Raw genomic sequence first — 19884 nt, forward strand, 5'->3', positions numbered from 1 at the left:
TTATCTAGTAACGACGTGTGGTACGGTGCATAGTGCACGGGTCTGTGGGTTTTCGCAACTGAGCATGTAATGGGGGGTCTCACGTGTGATACCAGATATTATGATGCGATGCTGGCGTGGATATGCTGATATTCCCTTATATCCGTGAGGGATATGCGATAACGGAAGCACTGTATCTGGTAACGGTGCGTGCCACAGACCTGCGCGTGGAATTCACGACAGGATGCTTGTTAGAACACTGATCAGATCACAGAACTATCAGTCAAGTGCGAGAGCTCTGGCGACGCGCGCGGCCGTTTTGCCGTCCGTCACCTGACCTTGCCCACGTCGCTCTCGAGTGGTGGGGCGTGTGGCAGACGCAAACGAATCGATCGCACAGCCGGCAAAGCTTGGGCGGCGGCCTTGAGCGCCACCTGCGGCCGCCGACCCGGCCGGCCGGCTCGGGTGCTGTCTGTGTTTGTCCGGTGTTATTAGCGGCCGCTGAGGCGGCGCACCGCACGTGCCATGGTCGCACTGTCGTGGACCGTACCACGGCTGTAGCTGCGCGTGCAGTGGGGGGGGGACTGTAGCCCCCCCCCCCCGCTCCCGCACCGGCTGCTCACATGTGCCGCGCTCTGTGGTTGCTCCAGTTCCCCCCCCCCTCCCTCTCCTCGGTTTGGATGGGAAGCGTCGCCTTCTGGCACAGGGGTCTAGTTATGGCGGTTGGTGTTGGTGGTGGCTCTCACCACTGTTGATCGGGTGTGTGCTCGCAGAACTGCGCCGCTGTACTGTACCGCCGTGTACGGGCACTGCCGGGAGCGGAGCGGGGCGGGCGGTGACCCCGCCGGCAGGTGCACCGGGTCAGGACAGACCCGAGGGTCGGGCGGGAGGCGACGCCGTCGGCCGCCCCGGGTCAGGACAGACCCGGGGGTCGGGGGGGGGGCGGTGACCCGCCAACTGCACCGGGTCAGAACACACCAGGGGTCGGGCAGCCGGTGACCCTGCCGGTCGCTCCTGGTTAGGACAGGACACGCCAGGGGGTCGGGCGGGTGGTGACACCGCCGGCCGCCCCGGGTCAGGACAGACCCAGGGGTCGGGCGAGCGGTGTGGAGGCGCGGTGACGTCTCCCCCACGCCCCAGACCAGACTAGACGAGACCAAAAGTCTCACGCGGTACGGCTTTCTTTGCTTTCGTAGCCGAGTTTCTGCGCCGTTATTTGATGACTGAATTTCATTTTATTGAGTCTGGTCGCGTCAGTTGTAGTGTCAACTCAGTCAGCAGGCGTAAGATAATTGGCAGTGTTCGTCGACGCGAACGGACCCAACTGAGCCGGCCTGGTATCGGGGCACGTCTTGGTCTGTCTCTCCGGAAGTTCTCGCACCGCTGGTACCTGGGCGCGTCTTGGTCTGTCTCTCCGGAAGTTCTCGCACCGCTGGTACCTGGGCACGTCTTGGTCTGTCTCTCCGGAAGTTCTCGCACCGCTGGTACCTGGGCACGTCTTGGTCCGTTTCTCTGGAAGTCCTCGCATTAGCAGTAAACGTCCCGTGACGACGCGTCATCTGACCTCGTCAAGAACAATGTTCTGTCTGGCATTGAGATGCGGCGGCCATGCTTGGTTAACGCAAATCCTGCTTTCATCAGGAAGAAGCCCTTTCCCATACAATGGGGTTCGTTGCAAGCTTTGTGCAAAGCAATTAGCGTGTGTGCATCACATCTCTGAGGTTGTCTCTATCAAACCTCTTGTTGATCGGCGACGTCAGGAACACTGCCTGGGCCACGCCGTTTCTGGGAGCAGCGTAGGCAGCTGCGATCTATCGACAAGACATGCCATGATTCGGCTGTTCATCACATGCTAGCAGGTCTTAGTGGAGCGAAATTGAGCGTTCGTGAAAAAACAAGACGAGTTGAAAGGCCCCGCAAATCACATTTTGAAATGTATCCGGTGGCAAATGCAGTCTCTGGAGAAATGATAATTTGGTCCGCGTCTCGTGGGTACGGTGCGAAAAATCCGTGTGATTCGATACTGGTTGCAGCATCTGCCATATGGCACCATGTTAGCTGTAACGCCTGACTTACGAAGATAGATCCACTGACCCATCAGAAAGACGACGAACTACGGCCGAGCCGACGCGACGGCCCTCAAAGGCTGTCAGCTGCTGCAGGCACCGTGAGCCAGTCTGTTGCTACCGCGGCCGGCTGTCTGCCAGCCTAACCTCCCCGCGGCGGCCGGCTGTCCGTCGGCCTGACCTCCCAGCGGGACCTTCCAGCGCCGGCCGTGTGGCAGGCCTCTGTCGGACGCGGCGCCTTGACTGCCACCGTGCGCCGGCCGTTTCGTTGACGGCCGCGCCTCGTTTGCCGCCTGGAGCAGTGTATGTCGACCAGCCGGGCGGTGCGCGCCGTGTTGTAGTCGCCGGCCGGCGGCGGGTTTGTTTTTCTGACGCCGATTTCACGGCGGCTGGTCGCCATGTGGTGACGCCGAGTGAGGTCTCACCTTGGAGAGCGCCTGGCGCATGCAAACAACAATCACGGGCGCGCGCCGCCTGTCGCTCGCCGCTGCTGCGGTTACTTGCTCCCACGTGCGGTGCGCGTCACCCGCTGGTGGAATTCGTCAGGAGTCTGGCTCGGGTCTGGCGTACGTCCTCCCCCCTCCCTCCCGCTCTGGTTGCCGTGACATTGCTGCTTACCCCGACCCCGGTCCGGTCTCTGCTGCCCTGAGCTGCGGCCACGCGGTGTGGCCGGATCTGGATACCGTGGTCACATGATGTGGCCGGATCTGGATATTGTGGCCACGCGGTGTGGCCGGATCTGGATATTGTGGCTACGCTGTGTGGCCGGATCTGGATACCGTGGCCGCACGGCGTGGTCGGATCTGGATACCGTGGCCACGTGGTGTGGCCGGATCTGGACGTGACTGAGTGGACCACAGGGCAGTGATGTGAAGCACGAGACCTTGGGTCACCACCACTGCGTCGCTGTCGCCACGGCAGTTGGTGCACACGGCTGTTAACACGCGCCCGGGTGGCCGGTTGGATACCCTTCGCTCAGGTGTGGGGGGGGGGAGGGCAACTTGAGCCTCCTGAGATCTCAGGAACTAAAAGAGCTAGATGTACCAAATTCACGGAGTGTGTTGACCTATACGTGAACTCTTATGGGTCAAAGTTTGAGGTTCCTAGGTTATGATGTTCGGGTTAAATAAGGTCAAACAAGGTCAAATTGCAGGCTGGTCTCAAAAGGGCCCCAGAGCCTGGATAACTGTTTGTAAGCAAAACGTCACATGCTCATCCTAGTCATTGACCTTGTTTGACCTTTTGAATGTCATGATGAACAAAATCATACAAGACAGCTTTGAGTTTTGCATCTGGATAAGCGACAAAGATTACTCTAGGCAGTACGTTCCTAAACACAAACTGCTAATCTGGGTTATCCAAGGTCAGTGACCTATTCTGACTTTTAAGAAGTCTATACAAAGTGTATAATGCGATTCCCGTCATCAATAAATTCGAAATGAACACCAGGAACTACATACAACAAGCGCTAGAGTAATAAAACAGATTGTTTTTTACCTTGGTCTTAAGTTCATACCTGACCTTAGGTCAATGTGATTTGCTTATTCAGTTGCTGTGTTGCTTAATAAAGTATCTCAGATATTTATGGCTTCGTCTAACACTCCCTTGTTGGATCAGATTGAACGATTCCCTAGAAATTACCTTCGCTGAAACCATGACATGACTTTGACCTGCCATAGGTCAGCGACCTCACAAGTTGTGTTTATATTTTGGATGCCAGACGAACTGCTACTTAATTGTCTACAGCCATGCAAAATTTGGCGCGGCTCCGCCCCGCCGTTCAGAAACCGTATGGTGCCGGTAGGGTAGCGGTTAACGCGTCTGCGTTGACCACTGCGCGTCTGGGAAATCATAGGTACGGGGTTCGATTCTCCGCGGTACCCGCCCTTCCTGCCAGGGTGAGTGACAGGCGACGCCACATAGCCTCAGCTGCCGAGTGCGTCGTAAAGCCCCAATGACACACACGTTCGGAAACCATTCTGGAAAAAACTGTCGGAGGGTCAGTTTGACCCCCCACCCGAGCGCGTACTAATGCAGGGTTTTGGACGATGCTAGCCAGTAGGTTCAGACTTGGACATCAGGCCGACGGCGATGGATGGATAACAACTACCTAAAAAGCGAATTTGTTGGTAAAACTCCCCAAATTTTGCTTGCACAATGCCAATCCGTAACGCCGAAGGCACACATTTGGTGACTGATACGACATTCCGATGTTTCGTGAGAGATAGATCCATATTGTTCGCCTAGGTGGTGGATACGTTCTATGTCGCGTTCAGTATCTGTGTTCTGCTAAAGAGGTCATGCCCGATTAATGTCCCTAACCGGGCGCCCGCTTACGGGCATGTGTCTTGCGCCGTCGCAATTGATATTGAAGTTGTAACAGAACGCAAAGTAGATCGAGTGTTCCGGCGACGCACTGCCCGACGCACTCTGCCGCGGCCGCCACGCCGCAGCCGGCCGGCAGTCTCACCGCCGCCGCGGCCCGCATGCGGCAATTTGGCCGGCCGTTTCTGCGCCGATTGCCCGCCTTGAACTACCGTCGCTGACCTGGGGTGGCCGCGGCGGCGACCCCGTGACCTGTACGGGCGTCAGGCGTCCGTGGCGTCGGCGCTCAGCGGCGCCCGGCACCGGACCGTGACCTCTGACCCCGGCTCGGCTCGGTAGGCCGTCCGCCCCGTGTTGTGGGGGGGGGGGGGGGACCGGTGAACCGACACGGGCTGCCCAGTCGAGGCGCCGTCGCCGTGTGCACAGGCGGGGTTTTAGAAGATCCGCTGGAAGGAGACGGGTATTAAACGAGTGCAGTGCGGGCAAATCCGCCGCCCGTGCCGCATCCAAAGCCAGATAACAAAGCCACGGGCGCTGCTGGAGGACCCGCCCGGAGGCGCCGGTCCGGACTCAGGACACCTGGGTCCGGCGGCGCGGACGTCGCCCCGCGGAGGGTGCCGCTAGAGGACCCGCCCAGAGGCGCCGGTCCGGGCTCAGGACACCTGGGTCCGGCGGCGCGGACGGCGCCCCGCGCCGCCGCCGTCCGCCGGTCCGTCGTGGGAGTCGCACGGTAGCCGTATCCGGCCGGCCGCCGCCCGCTTCCGGGACTGTTTTTTAGGGGGTGGGGCGGCGTCGGCGCTCGTTTGAGGGTGTGTTACGACGTGTGCAGAGCCAGCTGCCACTGTTGGGAACGCCCTCTGTGACCGTCCCGACTGTGGAAGAGCGCGCACCATCGCGTCGCCATTTACGATTGATGCGCCTTTTGCGATCTGACATCTGTCTGCGCTACAGCTGTCTGCGCGGCATCTGTCGCGTCGGCCTCACGTCCAGGTGTGAACTGGCGCATTGGGAGCGCGCCGCGGAGCCTCAGCGGCGGCGGATCGCGCCACCTTGACGCCAGTTACGGTCTGACGCCGACCCCAGCGCGGCGTCCCGTTCGGCCCTGGTGTAGCTGGTGTTCGTCCCTGCTGTGGCCGGCGTTTGGCCCTGTTGCGACCTGTGTTCGTCCCGATGTGTCCGGTGTTCGTCCCTGCTGTGTCCGGTGTTCGTCCCTGCTGTGTCCGGTGTTCGTCCCTGCCGTGGCCGGTGTTCATCCTCGCTGTGGCCTGTGTTTGGTCCTGCCGTGACCGGTGTTCGTCCCTGCTGTGTCCGGTGTTCGTCCTGCTGTGGCCGGTGTTCGTCCCTGCTGTGGCCGGTGTTCGTCCCTGCTGTGGCCGGTGTTCGTCCCTGCCGTGTCCGGTGTTGGGCTCTGCTCTGGCCGGTGTTCGTCCCTGCTGTGTCCGGTGTTGGGTCCTGCTGTGTCCGGTGTTCGTCCCTGCTGTGTCCGGTGTTCGTCTCTGCCGTGGCCGGCGTTGGGCGCCCCGGCCGGCCGCCGTCGCCCAGGGCGGCTGCGAGGCCAGCTCCCGGCGTCCCTCGCGCCGTTCCTGTGCTGTCGGACCCGATAGCCTGTTCACCACTGGCGAGCGTCTTGGTCGTGTCACGCCTCCGTCCGCCCGCCTGGATGTCGCGCCCATCGCGGATAAACGCATTTGGTACTGGGTGTTTTCGTAAGCTCGCCTATGCCTAGCGCATTTTTCGCATTCCATCGCAGTTTTTCGGACCACACCAACCGCCTGTCGCCAGTTGTCAAACGTCATATCCGCCTGCCATGCCATCCATTCACCATTCATTCGTGACGCGTCATTCACTCGCCATCCATTCGTGTCATGTCACTGAGCCGGCCGGCCGTGCGGCGGGCCTCTGGCTCTGGCCGTCGCCGCCCTGACGCCTCGGCGCCGCTCTGTTGCAGCCTGTCTGACTCTGGCCGGCCGTGCGGCGGGCCTCAGGCTCTGGCCGTCGCCGCCCTGACGCCTCGGCGCCGCTCTGTTGCAGCCTGCCTGACTCTGGCCGGCCGTGCGGCGGGCCTCTGGCTCTGGCCGTCGCCGCCCTGACGCCGCGACGCGCTCTGTTGCAGCCTGTCGGGCCAGATCACGCGGCTGCAGCGGATGAGGATCCGGGCGGCGAGCAGCGCCGATGCCAGCCGACCCTCGCCGGAGCCGACCGGGCCGGCCAAGCTGCTGCGGCCACCCCGCCAGGTGGGCACCTCACCGTCGCCGGTCGGGGGGCCTGACTCGGCCTAGCCTGGGGTTGTCTGGGGGCTTGGGTTCGCTGCTGAGCGAGGGAGCGTCAGCTCGCGTCGTAAGGCCCGCGCAGGCGTGCGGCGCAGAGGCGGCCTGGGCGGGGTCTGCGTTGTGTCGGGCCGCTTGAGCGTGAGCGTGTCTCTGACCCGGTGGGAGTCATTGCACCGCGGTTAGTTTGTGAAGCCAGGGACTGGGCCATGAGCTCCGGCTGGTGACAGGTGTTCTGCGACGAGCCACCGTCGTAGTGGCGGTCAGATCAATAAGGTCGTGGTAGGCGGTTTCCCACATTATAAAACGCGGTCAAGAGAGCGGTCAGTTTATGGATTGGGATGGGCGTTAACGTCGTTACAAAGCCCGCTCAGCGCGCTGGTCAGATTGTAAGCCAGAAACGCCTTTAGCTGCGTTAGTGTAGTGGTTAAGCTGTCCGTCTTGGAAACCAGAGGTACGGGGTTCGATTCCCCGCGGTGTCCGCTCGGCGAGAGGCATGAGACGCCATGTAGCCTCAGCAGCTGAGTGCGTTATAAGTCCATAATGATAATGGACCGTGTCACGAAGTCCGGTTAGACCCAGGTGCAGTTCGTGACCAATGGAGCCTGATTACTATCATGATGCATGGTCTGGGCCGTGGTCGGTTTGCGTACGAAGAAGTCTTGTGGCGATGTTGGTTGCCGTCGCTCAGTGAGGCAGTCGAAGACATAATCAGTTTGCAAACAGAGAAGCCCGTTGATAGCCGTGGCTCAGACATTGACGCAGTCGAAGCCGTAATCAGTTTGCGAACGGAGGAGCCCGGTGGCAGCAGTGGCTGCTGTTTGGTAACAGTGGCTGCGGTGGCTCAGACAGTGACGCAGTCGGAGCCGTGGTCAGTTTGCGAACGGAGAAGGCCGTTGGTCACCGTGGCTGCCGTGGCTCATACAGTGACCCAGTCGGAGCCGTGCCACTGGCTGTAAATGCAGCCAGTTACCGGGCCATTGTAACCGGTACTCCAGAAAAATTACACCGGAAATTCAGCACTGCGAAAATGACACTTGCCGCGGTCGTCCCGTTGTGAAGCGGGGCCGGTGACCCCGTTGAACCGACCTGGATCAGACTGACCGCGGGACACGCACCGTGCTGCCGCTGTGACGTCACAGATGGGCCCGGGCCGGCCGGTGCAGGCTAAGGCTGAGCTAGCACGTGTCCCGCCTTTCGTTATCTGATGTGGATCAACAGTAGACCGGTCGGCCGTGTTCAGAATGGGACCGGAGCCTCCCCCGCGGTATGTGGCGCAACGGCGACATTCGCAGTCGGTGGATGAAAACGCCGGGGTATTGTTGCGCCACATGGGGGATTTGCTGACACCATGCTGTGGGTTTGTTCCGTCGTGTTATCACTGGCGAGTTCTTTCGTGACTAAGTGAGCCTTCACCAGACGCCATCTATGAGTCTGTCACTCAGCCTGACAGTGTGGCCCATCGGCCTGGCACCGGAGTAAGCGCGAGCGGTACCGGGTTAGGTCATTGTTGGCGTGAACTCGGTCGTTGATGATTATTGAGTCATATATGGTGCGCATGGGAAGATCTCTACCAGAGACCAGTACCACCCGCATCATAAGCCGGTCGTGAGAGGTCAGTCCCTGACCTGACCTGACCAGTGACCGGCGTTTCCGTCTGCCAGACCCCCTCACCTGTGGCCTGCGCTGCCACAGGTCACAGCCAGTCACCGCTAACCCGTGACCCTTGGCCTCAGGGTCAGCACCCCTTACGTTGTGCTGGCTCCCCGAAGGTCTGCACCTATGACCTGTGTCGTCAGAGCTTGACCCAGAGGCCGGCACCTGCGGTCCCCGACCCGTGTCGCCAGAGGTTGTCACTTGACCCATGTCGCCAGAGGTCGTCACCTGACCCGTGTCGCCAGAGGTTGGCACCTGTGACCCCTGACCCGTGTTGCCAGAGGTTGGCACCTGTGACCCCCGACCCGTGTCGCCAGAGGTCGTCGCCTCTGACCCCTGACCTGCGTCGCCAGAGCTTGACCCAGGGGTCGTCATCTCTGACACCTGACCCGTGTCGTCAGAGCTCGACACAAGACGCCGAGGACTGGCTCCTGATCGACCGGGACACGTATATGTACATGGCGCAGGACTTCACCCACACCAAGACCATGCTGCACAAGCTGCGCCGCGTGCTGCAGGATGTGAGTCCGTCGGCAGCGGCGGCGGCAGGCGGCGGCGCCCGGAGGGCCGGCCGCCGGGGGCCTGTCACCGTGACCGTCTGTCCCTGTTAAGATCCCTGGGACCCCCTCGCCTCACGGGTTTTAGTGGGGCGCCAGCGTGCGGCGGGTTGTTCCGGAGATTTCTGGGCGAGCAGACGCAGTTTCTTGGCTCCGGAATCGAATATCGCGGAATGACGTGTATGACGCGCCACCAATTTCTCGAAGCGTTAAACTGCACGAGCGTCGCATCACTGGCGCCTTTTGTGACGGGCCCTGGCGGCTGGCGGCGGGGTGGACAGGTGGCAGCACCGTCGCGATCCGTGTCCATGTAGTAGCTCCGCCGGGGCAGCCTGTCTTAGGCTGACGGTGTTAGCGCGGTCGATGCTCGGTGGATCCGCGCCGTCCAGCGTGCTATGGCTTCCGATTAGCCTTCCATGACTAGGTTTGTCTAGTGTGCTTGCTGGCACTCCTAACGCTTCAGCAATTTGACAAAGTTGTCGTGCGTGTTTCAGTCGGAGACGTCCAATCCGTTTGAGCACAGTCTTCAGGTGAGCCGACCCCGCAGCGTGCGGACGCCGGTGTAGCATGCGACTGGCGGCCTGTATCGGCTCGGGAGGCGATCGGGTGGCGCCACTGGTCACAGCGGCCTCCTCGAGGAGGGAGGGCGGACCGGAGGGCGGCGTACCTGCGCAACTTAAACACACTGTTTGCAGTTGTGAGATATGCACCAACTAAGTAACGTTTTAGACGCACAGTTTTGAGATGTTTAACAGCGGGTTATCGGCAGCCGTCCCAATGCGCGTCACGCGACAAGTGTTTGTAAGTTCGCGGCTGAGTTCGCCTTTCTACCTACGCCATCCCCTGAGTCTCCACACCGCTTGGGGTTCGTGTGTTGACGTCACGGTTGTGTGACATCACCTGACGTCACGATGTGGCGTCACCCAGCCGGGCCGGCGCGGCACGTCGGTGTCCAGCGAGGTGTCGTCGTTAGACGGCAGGGGCAGCGTCGACGGTGGCGCCGACCTGGCGGCGGAGAACGCCGACCTCAAGAAGCAGGTGGGTCGCCGTCGCTCGGTGCTCACAGACGGCTGCGCCAGGCGCTGCGGTTCCGGCGCTTTGGTGACGTCGTCAGCCGTGGAACAGGAGTTGTGAACAAATGAGACATGTAGACGAATGTAAACGTAAATAATGTAATGCAATGTAAACAAATGTATGTGCTTGGATGTCCATTGGCTATGGGGTTGGATGATGCATGTTGATTGGTTGAAACTAAAGCAGCGGATTTGTTTATTTCAATGTTATTTGTTTTGAAGTTGCCCTGTCTCAAATGAACCCTTTTCACTTTTGACTTTTCATGTGCTTTTTTGTATGGTTGGAGGACTTCGAAATGCACTAGCAACTTGGCACGTTCGTTGAAAAATGCGTGGAAAAAACCATCAGCCCAGCTTGTTAAAAGCCTGAATACCGCCTTCTGTCGGCCAATAAACACGTCGCCTCTTTTAGCGCCGGCCGCAATGACGTCATTTTCGGTTTTCACGGCTAAGGGTCCCCCTGTCTTGGAGATGAACCGCTGTGCGTTGCGGCCTGGGTGTCGCGGCTAACGAGCACGGTCGATGGAGGGGAGGTGACGTAGTGCTTTGGCGGGCATTGTTAGGTTTCAACGGCGTTGACGGCTGAAGAATCGACGTGGCTTATGTGCATTCAACATGCATATTCATGGAGCCCGCCGGTGGTGCATCGGCGCCTGGCAGTTCATTTCCCAGGTCTTGTCCGAGCCAGCGGTAGGCTGCGTGTGACGATTGGTGCGAGCACCGTAGACCTCGACCTTGTCTGCAATGGTAGTTACTATGTTAGGCATGCAACCTGTAGCGACTCGCCTGCCGGTGACGTCACATGGCGGGATGCGCCAGGCACGAGCGAATAGAAGTGTGGCGTGTGTGACCCGTGAGGACGTGCTATCTGTGACGTCAGAAGCAACCACCGTGCCGCCAGCGAAGGACTGGCTGCTGGCACCAAAGGCAGAAGCGCCGCACCGCGGTTAGTTACCTTGGGAGCCCAGAGATGGCAGAACTGCTGTGTGCTGAGTTTCCATGCCGCTCGGTAGGTGGCGGCACTGCAGCAGCAGCTGGAGGAGAAAGACCGCACCATCCACCTGCTGCAACAGCAGATGTCTAAGTACGCCACGACGGCGCTAGATGTCAGCACGGTCGCCACTCAGGCCAGCCAGGTGGGTGTGATCACGGCAGCAGCCCGCCCGCAGGCCTGCTGTCCAGCTGGGCAGCCCTGTGTTCTGCAGACATCTTGTACCACACTGCTCTTCACCACTTAATGATGCAATGTCGGAGGTCGAACATCAAATCAGCCATCAGTAAAGGCATTCTAATGATAGAAATAGTAGAACAGCATTATTTCTCGACGTTGGCAGATCGAGGATTAAATCTCACACGGACAGCCGATTTTTGTCCAGACGCTGCTTTGTTGCACGAACTGCGTGTGGAGTGTAAGGCGTTCAGCCGTCGCGTCGCACGTCGGTCTGTGCTGTTGCCGCCTCCTGCAAACGCGGCTGCCTCGCTCGGGCCGTCATCCGACAATGACGTCGCACTCCGGGTCACGTGACGGCGGGGGTGTGACGTCACGGTCGGCAGGTGACGCGGCTGCGCTCACAGCGGTCCGTTTGTCGGCAGGTGGTGACGGAGGACCCGCACGTGATCACGTGAGTCTGCTGTGACGCGTGGGCGGGCCGATGCCGTCGGTTGTCACGTGTCTCCTGTCGGGGGACATGCCGGGTGTATGACGTCACACCATTGATGCGGACGCGCGTCGGCGTGGCCTGGCTGTGGTCTAATGTTCCGTGTCCCCATTACCGACCGGCGCCCCGTGTCACAACCATCAGGGATGGAATGGAAAGCACGGCTTTCATGATATGCACTTCGCTTATTAATCATTCAAGGCAGGGAAAACGGAGATATAATTCAGTTTGTGATAGCACGATTGTATTGGATTTTACTGAGCTTACAAATAAGTGTATTATGATCACTAGTTATGGTCTCCATAGCCAGGCGATATCCGGTTTTTTTCTGGGCTCACTGGACAGTATCGTGCAGTCCGTGGCACATATATGCAATGCCACTAGTTCGGCGGCATCCCATGTTAAGTTACTGGCAGACGTGTGCAATTGAAGGAGGAGCATCAGCTGTAAAATGACACAGACTCGCAGGCAGACGGACAGGCTAAGGGGGCGGGCGAGTCACGGACGGTCCAACGTTCGGAAGGAAAACCACGAAAACGCAGGCACGGCTGCGTCGGGGTGAGGTTGTGGTTTGACTGTCATTGCGCAATACTTGCCCGACGGGTTATTCGCAAATACGTTAAAGCTGTGTGCTATGAATACATTATGGATTCATGGCACTCAGTTTAATTCATCTCTTATCTGTTTCACTCATCCAACCTCACATTAAACATACCATCACATGATTTGCCTGCAGCCCTGCGTCCGTCCTGAAGCAACAGCAACACTTCCTATGACGGTGCCGGTCCCTCCGGCCCCTCGCCCTCGCCTTTCGCCTTTCATTGTATCTGGTTTTTGTGTGCAGCATTTTGCATGCCTCTCGAACAGGAACGCACCCGGGATTTTCTTCAGGAAGGGGGTCCAGGGCGCGGTGCATTCACGTGTGCGTTGTGGTGCATTCACCAAGTGCATTCACGTAATGGGCGTCGCTCCGCAAAATGAGCTTGGGGAGGGCTTAAAACTGGAAACTGACTCAGTCGACCCGCAAACTGCGCCAGCAAGTGGGTTTTCCATGGGATTTGTCCCACCTCTCCTAAGTTGGAGGTTTGAATCATTTTGGAGATGCTGAAGCCCCCAACTGAAACGGAAACCACACCCCTGCATCACGCCCATTTTCGTATTTTCTGTCGGAGGCCCAGGCCTCCCCTTAGTATGCGGCAGGCACATACTGCGGCACGCGGAGCGTTACTCACTCTGCGACACCATGTTGTGCAAAAACATCGTTTAGAACATTCGGCGTATGCTGCGATCACGCAGCGTCTGCAGTGCTTCCCATGCCACTCTGCCATGGCTTGGAATTACAGCGCGATCCGGTGCGATATTTTGCCAGGCCTTCCTTCCAAATGAATTGGCAGTTGCTCCGAGTAATTATGATCGGTGTCTTAGCCACAGGATCGTCAGGTCGTTGCGTGGGAATCTTCCATCACATTCCTTTAGGTTCATTGGTCTGAATTGTCGTTCTCTAAATTTGTCGGACACGCCTTTCAGTCAGTCTCATTCCTTAAAAATTGCAATGAATCGAATTATCTCAGAACGAAATGGAACACAATCGCTGCATGGCTCGAGTCCGTGCATAGCCCGAAAGGGCCTTATTGCGCAGCTACACAGGCAGAACACCTAACATGGCTAATGAGTTCTGAACATCCAGCATCAGTATATGAATGCCGTTTGTTCCGTTGCCGACTCCCACCGATTTTGCCGTTGCACAACGCCATGGCCTGCTTTTTTGTGGCGGTTCTCTTTTGTGAAACGCACGAGTTCATCAACCCAAATCAACGTTTCATTTGCATTTGTGTCGTTGATGTTAGCATTAAACCATACCCAGGACGCCATACATTTGTGTTTGGTTCAATTGCGTCGCTCATTGCTCCTCTTTGCACTCTGTGTAGCAGCTGTCGAGCTAGTGGTACTAGACACGCGTGGTCGGTAGCACTGGCGGGCAGGAGTGCCGGCACTGTGGCCCAGAGCGGCAGCAGCCTGGCTGTGAACCGTACTGACCGTACCGGACCCTGCGCCGACACCCGGCTGCTGGATGGGTGCCGGGGCGCCGCCGCGCTGGCCGTGCCGGACCCTGCGCCGACACCCGGCTGCTGGCTGGGTGTCAGTGTGCCGCCGCTTGCGGTGGCAACTGAGATGTGCGCCGGGCAGGATGGAGCGTCACAAAAAAAGGGTCATTTAGGTACATATATCTAATAACACTAGACTGGAATCGGGTACGCCCGGGTGTGCGCAGTCGGCGAACAAGGGTATTGTGCAACGCATTAATCTGAGCTCACATGTATAAGTGGGCGAGTCATGGCTTAAACAGAATGTTTCACATTCGAAGATATTAAAGCTCGGGATATGATGAAACAAACCCATTTATAGCTTTGGTATATTTTTAAGTAGAAAAGGACTGCTCCAGACACCACAATTTCCCTGTTTAGTAACTATGCTCCTTGATACGTTATTGTTTGAGTACCTCATCGTACCCAGCAAAACATTGATTGAGAGCTAATTGACGGTCGTTACATCTCGAAATCGTGCTCACGAACGCTAGATATGAATGACTGGACCAGTATATTTTTCTCGGCCTGGACTGCCGCGTGGCTTATGGAATGACAGGATTTGAATGACGTTATTAGGATGTCATGTATGCTTAGGTGGCATTGAAGCTCTCAGCCTAAAATACCCTACATTTTTGCCGGCGTATAGCTCAGAAACTGGAGGGCTTTAAGTCTTAGGGAGGGCAGGCTGTTCACCAACGGTCCTTAAGATGGCTATTTCAGTTCAAACACCCACATGAATATGGAACACTCCCTTTTACGGTAACGTCTACGATGCGAGCCAATGAAGCGTTGATTTCGATTGGTGAACTCGTGCGTTTAACAAAACAGAGCCGTCGGGTTGGGTCGCCCTTAACTCACCCGGTTCACCTTAGGTTGTCCAGTTTGCCTGCGAGTCTATGCCACTGTACAGCTGATGCCCCTCTTCCGATTTGCATAAGTATGCTAGCAAGTAAACATGGGTGTTGCCGTACTAATGGTGTTAATTATTTGTGATTTAAGCGTCTTTCGGCCCGCCAGACGACCAGCTCGTATTTGGGGTGAATCAGAAGGCTTTGTCCTGTATGGTTCAGGAAAGAGCCTGTTCGAAGCTTTACGGCCAGAAATAAATGTACTGAAAGATTGGGGTGAGACGGCCCACAGGCGTTGTACGGTAGTTACGCGCACGGGTTGGGCCGCGGCCCGCGCCTCCTCTCGCCATGTTTTCTTCGCCTCAGTCGGGCCGCGGCGCCGGACTGACACAGTCCGGGCCTGACCTCGCGCGGCTGGCGTTCCACCGGTCGGGGTGACACACTCAGTCCGGCTGCGGCGCCAGACAGACACACCGACTGGGAGTGACACAGTCCGGGCCTGACCTCGCTGTCGCGGCGCCGGACTGACACACCGACTGGGAGTGACACAGTCTGGGCGTGATCTCGCGCGGCTGGCACTCCACCGGTCGGGGTGACCCGGGCAGGGGAGGGGGCCGGTGAGACCGCGGTTAGGTTAGGTCGGTCTCGGGGGCCGGTGAGACCGCGGTTAGGTTAGGTGGGTCTCGGGGGCCGGTGAGACCGCGGTTAGGTTAGGTCGGTCTCGGGGGCCGGTGAGACCGCGGTTAGGTTAGGTCGGTCTCGGGGGCCGGTGAGACCGCGGTTAGGTTAGGTCGGCCTCGGGGGCTGGTGAGACCGCAGTTTGGTTAGGTCGGTCTCGGGGGCTGGTGAGACCGCGGTTAGGTTAGGCCGGTCTGGGGGCTGGTGAGACCGCGGTTAGGTTAGGTCGGTCCCGGGGGCTGGTGAGACCGCGGTTACGTTAGGTCGGTCTCGGGGGTGTATATTCCTGTCCATTGGGGGGATAGGGGTGCACCCCTTCAGCCTGCCCCCGACTTTGAGGAAAACAGTGGACCAAATTTGGAGAAAACGTGTTTCTGGTATTTTGGGGTAGATGTTGCCATTTTCCCTCTTCACCCCGCCAGCTTGCTTTGCTAAACGTCCTTGACGACCTGGCTGATCAGGCAACATTACGCTCTTGACCAAATTTTTTCAAGTAGAACTGCGCCCGTAACCCAGTGCTTTTGCCAAACCACGCGTGTGCCCGTGCCTGAGCGGGCGTGTGTGCCTGTGACCGCGTGCCGCTGGCGGACGTGTGCCTGTGACCGCGTGCCGCGGGGCTGACCATGTGTTTTGTGTGCCGGCGGCGGCGGCGCAGCTTCCGGATCGGCCAGGTAGGCGTCGCTGACGTGTGTCTGGGCTCACTGCTGCTGGCCGCCCCTCTGCTCCTGTCTGTAGCGCTGCTGGTGTACCCCCAGCTGGGGCCGGCCGAGGTACGGCCGGCTCCTCCCCCCCCCCCTCTCCCCTCTCCGGCCGGCCCGCTCTCGCCGAGATCGCCCCCCCCCCCCCCGCCACCCCGTCTCTGACTTTTCTCTCCCGTCGATGTGCTACCCGCTGATCGCTGATGAGTCATCACCGGATCCGACCCACTGTCCCTTCTCGGTTCTGGCCTCCGTGGCCTGTTTGACTTTGCTCTGTGTGACTCACCTCTGACTCTACTCCACCACCGGACCTCTGACTTCACTCATTACCGACTGACTCCTGCTCCCGATGTTTGACTCAGCTCTGTGTGATTGCCTCACCCCTGACTCTACTACTCACCGACGGACTCCTCCCCGGCATTTGACTCAGCTCTGGGTGACTGTCATCACCTGCTAACTCCACTACTCACCGGCTAACTCCTCCCTCGGTGTTCGGCTCAGCTCTGTGTACTGCCCCACCTCTGACTCCACTACTCACTGGCTGACTCCGTCCTCCGGTGCGTTTATTGGCACCGACTGCTCTTCTGCACCACCCGGTCTCCTGGCGCGCCAGATGCACCCTAGCCGGGCACTGGGGTAGTTTGCTGCCGCTCCGTCCCTGCAGTGATTGGTCCGGCTCTGCTCCGCCCAGCTCCCGCCCCGCCCCCGTCCGAACCGGTCCCAGTGACGTCATGCCTGCAGGACCGGACCTTCCCCCCCCCCCACACTGGCTGCTCTCCTGGGCTGCAGACGACTGAGGCCTGCAGCGCTCTGATAGGCTTTGGGGTGTGTCGCCTTGCCATTGGCTGGCAGAAGACATTGCTGTGCAGCCGTTGGCGGCTGAGTGGCTTTGCCGTGCAGCCATTGGCTATCGGTCGACCTTGCTTTGGCTCGGCGTTTGCGTGGAGCACAGGGGCTTTGGAGAGTCCTTGCCTGTGCTCTCATTGGCTGCAGTGGTTTCCGCTGCAATGTTATTGGGTACTTGGGATGCTCTTGTTTGGTTTCCCTGCTGGCCTGCCATTGTTTCGGGGCTGCGGTTTGGTTGTGCTGGGAAGGCCTGGGAGAGTCACCCTGCCAACACTTCTTCGGTGTGTGGCTAGCAGTTGCTCTGCGGTCCTGTTAGCAATGTCTTCGGGACAGCTCGTGTTTGTTTTGTTTGTTGTGTGAGGAAAGGGGGAGTGTAAGCTTTCTTTGGTTCGGTGCACTGTTGTTTTACCTTGCTTTTGAAATTGCAAAATGCTGTAGGCGAAATGGTTGGAACAGTCGAAGAAGGAAAACAAGCCATCTATTGCAAATGATCTAACGTGATGCGCTACAAGCGACGGGCTCAGGTGCTCTCGCAAAGCAGCCTTACAAACCTCCGTGACGGCGATGACGCGAACAGGCACCTTTGCCGCATAGCCGGAGGCGGCGTCAGCAGGCTGACGGTCTGGGATTCCTGGGGCTCGGAGGAGAACGGGAAGGAAGAGATAGAGCGCCCCCCCCCCCCCCCCCCCGGGTGCGCTCTCTCTGGGAGTCCCGGGGTCGGGGAGAACAGGGAAGGAAGAGATAGGGCCCCCTCCCCCCTCCCCCCGGGCGCGCTCCTCTTGAACGCCACAGGCGTAGCCCGAGATCACTGGATCACCGGGTGATGATGGGAGAAGGGAGTGGGACGGGGTCGTCCGTCGGACGCCGCCGCCGCCGCTGCACGCGTCCCTGTCTTGCCTGTGTGTGTTTGGGGGGGGGGGGGGAGGGGGCTGGCTGCTCGTCGCCGCCTGCTCCGGCCGATGCCACAGCGCAGTCTGCGCGCGCGCCGGTGGCGGCGTGACGCAGCGTCCGTGCGTGTGTGTGTGTGTGCGTGTGGGGAGGGGGGGGGTCTCGGGTAAGGCGGGGCCGGCGTGCGAGTGATTGACGTGTTGCGCCGCCCCACACGACCGTACCTGGGCTCCCTGGACTCTTCGGAAATGGCACATATGTCCCTCTCGTGTTGAACGTAAAGAGAAAGGGGTTCTCAGGGAAACAATGCTTAAGGCGAGACCTTGAGAATCTGAATTAGTTCTGTCAGCTGGTATCCGTGGCACGTAGGAGGAGGTCGGTACCGTTTATTACTACGCACGTGGATAGTTTTAGATAAAGTTCTTGAGATGACTGCACCACGCCAGGCCGCAGGAAGTCCGCCAGTCGCTCGCCACTCGACTGACCGCGCTCCGCCGCCTGTGTTGCAGCGTCTCCGCAGGTAAATGAGCGGTAGGACCGGAGCCGCGCGGGCAGCTGACCCTGGGCAGCGCCGGAGGGCTGAGCCCTGGACCCGGGCCGCCGCGGGTCACGCCGGGCGGCAGCTGCGCGTCCGGGAGCGGCAGCGAACACGCCAAAGATGAAGATAATGTGATGCCGCGGCGGCGATGCAGTTCCCGCCGTGTTTGCGATGCCACGCCCCTGTGGGTGTATGTGCGAGTGTGCGTACTGTCGGCTGGCGCTTGCAGGCGAGACGGCCTCACACTGCATTCCAAATTTGTCGCGCTCTTTCGATGTCAGCATTCCGTGACGTGAGCTTTCCGCCGTGTGTGTTAACCCGCCCCCCCGCCCCCGGCGTAAATTGCCCCGACCGGCGCTCTTTGGTTGCTTGCACTCGGAGGAGGAACGCCGCGGGTTTTGCCTCGGCCCGGGGCCAACGACACATTCCACTGAAACAGGGTCGCCCTATTGCGGCACGCGCTGGGTCTCGCGCTCCAGCGCCAGTCGGCCGGGCGCGGTTTGGCGCCGGAGGGGTGTGCGTGCGCGTCGACTATTGAGGGAAGAGCTTCGCGCGGTGACGATGACGCCGGGCGGCGCCGCCGCAGGCTCGCCGTCGCTGCCGCTGTGCAATAGACTGAAGCGGCGTCAGTGGACGTCATCGGCGATCGTGACGTAACGTCACGGGTGGCCCGCCTCCCGCGGCCGCGCCACGGAGTCGGGTCGTGTGGCCGTCGCGGTTGGGCTCGTTACGGCTGACGCCGCGGCGGCAGCGAGAAACCACCGCGAGGCGGCGCTAGCGGCGCTCCTGGCAGCTCCGCGGGCCAGCTTTGTTTTAAACGCGCGATTCGTGTTGGTCTTGGCGCGACCGCTAGTGGCCGCGTGAAATAAATATGATGCGTGAAGCGTGGGTGTTTCACTCAACGCTGAAGGGAAGAGCCCGCGGCATGGTGCGCGCTGTTGGCGCTCGCGAACACTCGACCTGACCTGACGCCAGCAACGGGCCGCCAGAGATCATGGTGTGTTGCCTGGCGTTCGGCCGCGGTGGAGGAGGCCTGCTGAGTGGCTGTCGACCAAGGCTGCCTTCCCCAGCCGACCCAAACTGGCTCAGCTGCAGGCTGCCGTGCTGAGAAACTGTGGCGGGCACTGTAAGTGAGCCAACACTTACTTAGTTCCTTGCATTTAAATGTGCCAAGCCCATGCAATGCATTCATCCTGTTCGAGCCAACAGCAATATGGAGTGACGCCAAACGCCCAGAAGTGTACTGTTCCACCCGGGGACTCGAGGGGGCCCAGCAACTTCCCGCTCTCCGTTTGACGGCTGGTCCGGCGCCGATAAAAGCGCTAAACAGGTGTTAACGATGCGGCCTGCGTTTGGACCTACGGTGCTTCGCTGGCCGACAAACGAGGTAGGATCATGTGATATCAACGTCCTACTTCAAACACGAAGCTGCAGCATGGGGAAGGTCAGCTTCATCGGCGGTGGATTTAACCGACTTCCAAAGTTTGTTGGAAACTTGAATCTTTTAAATCTCTCTTTTGAATCTTTTGAATCTTTGAATCGTTTGGAAACTTTTGAATTGGAAATTGATTGTGAAAATTAATGCATTATACTTAGCACACCAAACAGAAGGGTTAAAGTACACCTCATCTCGAAAAGTGGATGATTTCGTCTCATTTTGAGAGGTCTGTAACGCGCGCGCCGTAGCACGCGGACTTGCATTCGAGCGGGCCTCACCGCC

General features: G+C 59.2%; 1 protein-coding gene across 1 annotated transcript in view; it reads left to right on the forward strand.

Annotated features, from left to right (window-relative positions):
* Positions 1-18214, forward strand: part of LOC119089322 (uncharacterized) — a 32114-nt gene extending 13900 nt beyond the window's left edge. The window contains exons 4-11 of the mRNA XM_037211995.1: positions 6484-6604; positions 8695-8814; positions 9345-9380; positions 9778-9888; positions 10937-11059; positions 11517-11545; positions 15850-15865; positions 18136-18214. Of these exons, the coding sequence (XP_037067890.1) occupies positions 6484-6604; positions 8695-8814; positions 9345-9380; positions 9778-9888; positions 10937-11059; positions 11517-11545; positions 15850-15865; positions 18136-18150 (571 nt within the window). The 3' untranslated portion in view covers positions 18151-18214. The remainder of the gene's footprint in view (positions 1-6483; positions 6605-8694; positions 8815-9344; positions 9381-9777; positions 9889-10936; positions 11060-11516; positions 11546-15849; positions 15866-18135) is intronic.
* Positions 18215-19884: the final 1670 nt, after the last annotated feature.

Source organism: Pollicipes pollicipes, unplaced genomic scaffold, assembly GCF_011947565.3.
Source record: "Pollicipes pollicipes isolate AB1234 unplaced genomic scaffold, Ppol_2.1 Scaffold_1600;HRSCAF=1878_pilon_pilon_pilon, whole genome shotgun sequence".
NCBI lineage: Eukaryota > Metazoa > Arthropoda > Thecostraca > Pollicipedomorpha > Pollicipedidae > Pollicipes > Pollicipes pollicipes.